Source organism: Branchiostoma belcheri, unplaced genomic scaffold (genome assembly GCF_001625305.1).
Source record: "Branchiostoma belcheri isolate BF01 breed outbred unplaced genomic scaffold, Haploidv18h27 scaffold57, whole genome shotgun sequence".
Classification (NCBI taxonomy): domain Eukaryota; kingdom Metazoa; phylum Chordata; class Leptocardii; order Amphioxiformes; family Branchiostomatidae; genus Branchiostoma; species Branchiostoma belcheri.
This window is the reverse complement of record NW_017804209.1, coordinates 203735-210624: the sequence shown is the minus strand read 5'-3', so window position 1 is coordinate 210624 and position 6890 is coordinate 203735. Positions and strand designations below refer to the sequence as shown.

The window sequence follows — 6890 nt, the reverse complement described above, 5'->3', positions numbered from 1 at the left end:
AATGAAGGTGCAAGTTACATGGTGATTGGTGGTAAAGGGATGGTCAGAGGGAGAGGGGGACGTTGGTCGGTGTGAAGACAGAAATCTGAAGGAGGCGATTCTAGCCTGTATTACACAATTATTTCATAGTTGTAACTGCTGGGAATTTCATACTTGCAACATTTGGAAGTTAAGTGAAGATGAACATAATCATTACCTCATTTGCATAATTTCTGCAGAAGTGCTAGAATAGCCTTTTTGTTAAGATAAGGCTGTCATTGGGTGAAGAATATGAAATATGATCAACTGGTATAATCCATGCAAATGAGGCTCTTATTTTCGAAATCAATGATTAAAATTGTATAGATTAAAATTGTATAATTCGTCAACCTGAAGGGCTTACATCATTTGGCGAAGGTATGAGATCGTGGAAATCTTGTTTTACTTTTTACATTAATCTCCAAGCAGATGTTGGGATGGAAGACCGTAACGCTACCTCACAAAGCAATACAACTTAATGATAATAAACTGAATGAAAAAGTACGTGTGGAACCTTGCAACTTTATTTCACAACTTTATTCCACAACTTTATTTCGCAACTTAACTTTCTTTTGCGTGCAGCGCAAGCCAAACTCTGAAGCCACAATGTGGCAAAATGTTACGTAATGAAGCTTCGCGCAAACAAACGTTGAAGCTACGTGGTGAAAATTCAGCCACGGAGGCAGGTGTAGCCGGAGTAGCCGTCCTCCCTGCAGCTCCAATCGGGACCGCATGACGTCGCCGCGCAGAAGTGGCCGGTGTATCCGCGGCTCCCACCGGGCGCTGTATGAAAACAAAAAAGTTGTTAATGCCTGGTGTTTTAAGAAGTTTAGACGGAGTTTGCATCTGTTTTACGCAACTTAACGTGTATGCAAAAGTTAGAATTTCTGTATACTACAATTGTTTCGATTCACTACTCGGTTGTTGGTTATTTCCAATCACGGTTCTATAAGCATTGGACAGAACGTATTTCGCCTGCATGCTCACGAAACCCGTTTTTAGTAGCATATTGTGTCCGAGAAAGTATTCTCTGCAACAGGCAAAATTCTGGTGGAAGGTTGATCAAACATCCAACCGTGTCTGGCAGGCGCAGTACGTTCTGCCGACGTGCTGGTTGCACATATCACACAGTGACCATGAACATGCTCGTTTCTCACCTTGGCAGTGGAAGGCGCCAAGGTCCGGGGCCACACAGGTCCAGCCAGACGGACAGGGGTTGGGGTCACACCAGTTTATAGCTCAAGAGAAAAATATGAAAATTCCAGGATTATTCAGAGTACATTTTGTCGCAGCACAACACAATCTAAAACAGCAAACGTATGGCTTTTTCAAAAGCTAGAACCTGGAAAATCCAGACATTTACATTCCTCTAGAACTGTGTAGAACAGTGCCTATGTCAAAATTATGTGATATAAAACTTCACATCTATACAAATCCTAATTTAGGATCCATTCCCACCAGGCAAAACTTGTCCGGATCGAGCTAAATTGATTCGCTTTGAATTTGCTTCGAGCCGGATCGAAGCAGGATCAAAGCCGGATGAAAACGAATCAATTCGGCTCGATCCGGACAATTTAGTCCTAGTGGGAATGTAGCCTTAGATGGCAGGTACCTGTCTCACAGCTGTTCCCGGTGAATCCAGGTGGGCACTGGCAGGTGTAGCCGTTCACGTGATCCACGCAGGTGGCGCTTTGAGAACAGGGTGAGCTCTGGCACTCGTCAATGTCTGAAAGTGGGAATGGGAAAACAATATGTACTCATAGACTCATAGGCCGGAAGCTGGTATGTTTACTAGACTAAGTGCACGTGTTGTCCAACGGCAACAAAATCGTGCAATGGCCCTCAATGAATATGACCATGCCGCCATTTGTTGTAGGCCGCAATTTTGATGTCATAAGATTTCCAAGCAGCTAGCCAGCGACAAAGATCCAAGACAATCTTTGGCGTAAGAAGGAAGCTGGGTTTTATCGGGACATAAAACTCGTAGTCTCCACCAGACTTCTTTTGCAGGCTGAATAGATAGTAGAAATCGGCCTAAAAAGGGATACAATTGGCAAGAGAAGGTGTCTGCCGATAGAAACCCAAATTTGCCTGCAAAAGAAGTCAGGTGGAGACGAACGCACTCGTACGGCAATCGATCGTGTGGCGTGTGTTTCAGTGCCGTCATTCAGAAAACCTTAGGATTAACTCTGTGGAGGAAACCTTGTAGCCTCCAGGGCAGGCCTCAGCCAGCCGTAGTTTAGATACTGCGATGTTTTGTCAAAGAAGGTTATGCCGGGAAAGAGGGTTATACCTAGTCTGGGTACCATCCTGGTTAGTTTACGTCCGCTCCCACAGTCGCTATACCACCAACCAGTAACCTGGATGGTACCCAGGCTAGGTTATATCCGCCAAGCCGTATTTAACTAAACTCCAGCACGCTGAAACCTTGCCATATTCTACTCACCGATCTGGCACGTGTCCCCGAACCAGCCCGGCTCACACCAACACACGTAGTACGGCTCATGGTCCCCATTCGGACAGTTGGAGCCGCAGGAGTAGTGCTTCACGCGATCCTCGCAGGTCCCGTGCAGGCAGGGGGAACTGCTGCAGCTGCTGGGTTCTGCAGAAGGCAAACACATTTTTTTAGCCTGGATACCAAAATAATTTAGTCAGGGAAGCGACCAAGAGAGCTTACAAAGCTGAATTGTCTAGCATCCAAGTTAAACAAAAATAATACCATGTAATTAACAAGAATTCCGAGATCTCATACCTCCATGAAATATGGGCTTGATATGTAAATGTAAATTTCCTCTTTAATTATGCAAATTACCTCCGCATTAACATGATATATGCATCGTGATGTATGTTAACTTTTGATTAACTTACAGATGTCCCAAGTATGACATTCCCATTATTCACCATTAAGAAATCATAGAATTTTTTCATAAATTATGCAAATTAGGTCATCATTTGCATAATTAGTATCTGTTGATGTTCTGCCATAGGTTATATACATTACATGTATGAAAGTAGTATAATGTAAAACACTGTAATCATAGAATTTCTTCATTAATTATGAAAATAAAGTCCTCATTTGCATAATTTGCATTTAATCATGTACATCTCTCTCTCAGCTACTCGTACCTACACACCAAAAATAATGAAAATATGTTGTTCCTATCTGGACTTATTGGCTTTTAAACATTTCGCCAGAAAGTGCCCTGCAGTTCCAGAACAAGCTGCTAGGGGGACCAAACTCACATCACTTATTCCTGACAGGAAAAGCAATCTGTCACCAAAACATCAAGACCATAGCATGTTCAGGACAAAAGATACAAAAACCGGAAGTTCTGCTGCAGTACCAAGGTCATCCACCAGGAGGCCCATATTTGACCTTGACGTTTGTCTTCCTAAGACTTACCAACATACCAAATATCATCATAATCCATAAAGGCGTTCTGAAGTTATGCTGACCACAAAGTTGCGGAAACACAGACAGACAGACATACATACATACAGACACACCAAAAACAATACCTCCATTTTTCATGGAGGTAATTAGGTGCTGAAGGGCATCGTCATCACTGTTTTGGGTATGCTGCCCGGACTTATCAATATGACCTGAACGATTAAGAAGATTCTTTGGATGACCGTTTGCCAAGAAATGCTTTGATTAACCAGAATCACAGAAGTAGCCAGTGATTTACTGAGTGCATGGAAAAAAGGACAACGTCTACTAGAAAATAATAACAGGAAGGAAGGAAGAAAAAATTATGAATTAATAAAAGAATGAATGAAGGACGGAAGGAAGGGATTAAGGAAGAAACGAAAGAAGAAAAGAAAGAAAGAAAAAGAAAGAAAGAAAGAAAGAAAGAAGGAAGGAAAGTAGAAAAGGAAAATAACAGCAGTATTTCCACAGAACTAGATGGGAGTATTTTCAACTGGTAGTTTCCTTACTTGCGCACAGGGCATATTTGTCGCTTACGCCAGATCCCTGAACTCCTGTGTTAGAGACAACGTCATGGCCCTGTGCACTGTCTGTTGCCAAGTCCGGTCGGACCACAAAAAGGTCGTGCAGAGCAGGGCAGATCAAAGGGTTGTACTCTACGCACAGGTGGGCGGACAGAATGGTTTGAATATGGTTGCTGATCCCATCGGCGCTGTATGTTATGCAGCCCGGTTCCCAGTAGATGCCATCATGGAAGTCACCATCTCTACCGAAGCATGGGTACTGCATCCCTGCAGCTTCACATGTAGACTTGACATTGACATTAGTCATCGGGCCCGTGACCTTGACTTTGTAAAAGCCCCACCCACTCCATGAGGATAGATATACCGAGAATCCTATGGAAGAAGAAAAAAAAAACAACTTAATAAACAAATATTCTTTTTTCCTCTTTTAAAAGGAATGATTACCTACATGAAAATTTGGTATTGTTTTTTTAATCTTTGTGTATGTGTGTATGTGTATATGTGTGTATGTGTGTGTGTGTGTGTGTGTATGTATGTGTGTGTGTGTGTGTGTGTGTGTGTGTGTGTGTGTGTGTGTTTGTATGTGTGTGAGTGTGTGTGTGTTTGCGGATGAAGTATGCTGTACATGTCCTCATAATGACGTCAGCCCGCCATGCCAAGACATCTATGTCCATGATACTAGAGGGCAAGCGGAAAAGAGGGAGACCCAAGCTGACATGGCGACGCACCTTCCAAAAAGGTTTTGAAAATTAGATGGGTGCTTTTGGCGGATGCTGAGAATCTGGCCAAAGATCGATCAGAGTGGAGGAAACTTTTAGCCTATTGTGCTAAGCACGGGAGAAACTAAGTCTAAGTAAGTAAATAATGGGCATTTCATATTTGTGACACGTGTAAGCTAGTTTAAGGTTAACATCTCTAGCACATACTATGTGGATGTGGATGTTACAATGCATAATTAATGATGAAATGTTAAAATGAAACCTTGCCGGAGGATGGGACTTTCACATATGTTATATTTGTAATTAAATTTGATGAAAGCGTAAATAGATTTATGAATCGACACTGTACGTATATGTACTGAGGTCTTGAGTCGTGGAGCTTCGGTAGCCTGGGTGCCATCCTCCAGAGTTACCACCGACTACGTACTGTCGCTATATAGCAAGCTACCATGGACTATCTTTTTTTTTGAGAACAGGCGAAAATCAATGCGCGCGCGGATGTCATCCATAAAATTAAGGCCGTCTGGCCTAAAAATAGAAAGGCTCTTAATATTTTTCATGTAGGTATGAGATATCCGAATTCTTGTTGGATATTCAATATGCCTAATATACCATGTGCCCGATATGCGGGTCGTATGTAGCCTCTACCTTGCACCGCGCATCTCTGGAAAAATAGTAGAAATTGGCCCAAATAAAGGGAATAGTATACAAGGGGTGTTAGTCGAGCAGAGAGGGTCCAATATGTCGTGTGGCGTAACGGTAGAGTGCTCGACTTTGAACCAAGAGGTCCCAGATTCGAGTCCTGACATGCCACCGATCTTGTGCTCTTGGGAAAGGCACTTTACACGACTTTCGTCACTTAGCTCAAATGAAAATGGGTATTGCTCTTGGACACGTTACAACTTAGGTGTCATGGTTACGGCAATTTAAGTTTCTGAGTTCGAATCCCTAGCAGGCCCTAACGAACCGTTGTGCTATTGGGAGGGGTACTTTATACCTTCCTTCTTTGAATAAGGCCACGCCGTCCTCTGAAGACCCCCAAACTAGTGCGCGCGTGGGAATAAAAAAAATCCGGCCAAAAAACCCTACTAAACTGCTACTAAACCACAGGAATACAAATCTGGTATTGTGAATTTGCGGCAGTACTTAGCGATGTATACGACACATGTTGGCTTTTTGCGGAATTTATGAATCGGCACTGTACGTAAGTACTGAGTTCTTGAGTCGTGGAGCTTCGGTAGCCTGGGTGCACGGCTCCGTATTGTCGCTAAGTACCAGGGACTACGTATACCCAGGCCTAGACCTTCGGTGGACGTGACTTTATTTTAGAACAGGCGAAAATCAATGCGCGCGTGGATGTCATCCATAAAATTAAGACGGTGTGGCCTAAGGTGAAAATCATTGAGTAACTGGCTTTAGTTAGGGGCATTCTGTCGTCGTTTCACTCGTAAAACTAGCAGGCCCCATGTTTGAGAATAGTCACACCTCGAGCACATGAAAAATCACACCGTACTTATCGAAAAGATTCGGGGTCCATCCATGTGTAAGGGGATCAAATCTTACAGTCTGGTCGTACGCAGTTTGTTCTTACTGTACATGTACAAAACTTGAAGCCTCTACCAGGCTTCGTGAAGCGGCTGGAAAGGGTTGAAATTTGCCAAATAGTCGGATCCATATGCCAAGGGAGTTGGTCCGCCAAGAAAACAGTTTGCAGCTCGTGATAAAAAATGTGTCTTAGCGGACCAACTCTCTATGAGTATTTGGCCAATTTCCACCCTTTCCAGCCGCTTCCCGAAGCCTGGTAGAGGCTTCAAAACCATGGTGTGTTACACCTAAAGGCGGTTTACCGGTTATGCAAAACAAAGAAATGTCGACGTCCTTACCTGAAGCCAAGGTGATCGCACAGGCCACAAGGACCAGAGAAGACAGAACGAGGCGCCCCATGTCGGGTGCAGTGGCAGGTATCCTGATATCGCGGTGAACTACTGTCTTTATATAGTCTGCCAGATACAAGTAGGTATGTTGATAAAAGTAAATGTCGTCCTATATATTTTTAGCGGTCCACTTCAACAATTTCAACAGTTGCCTTCCTGTTGATTGTACGAGTGTCCGCAATTATTAAAACTTTCAATAGACTATCAAACAAGAGTCAAGACTGTTTGTATAAGGCCGGTTATTGAATACCGCCTGCGATGGACG

At 43.3% G+C, this 6890-nt stretch overlaps 1 protein-coding gene across 1 annotated transcript; it reads right to left on the bottom strand.

The window, feature by feature from the left end:
• Positions 1–688: 688 nt before the first annotated feature.
• Positions 689–6644, bottom strand: LOC109481617 (fibropellin-3-like). The gene is made up of 6 exons (XM_019784197.1): positions 6575–6644; positions 3958–4344; positions 2465–2620; positions 1631–1744; positions 1176–1256; positions 689–801 (listed from the first exon to the last, which is right to left on the bottom strand). Exons 1-6 carry the CDS (start codon positions 6633–6635, stop codon positions 689–691), a joined length of 912 nt encoding a protein of 303 aa, XP_019639756.1. The 5' UTR covers positions 6636–6644.
• Between the last annotated feature and the right edge of the window lie 246 nt (positions 6645–6890).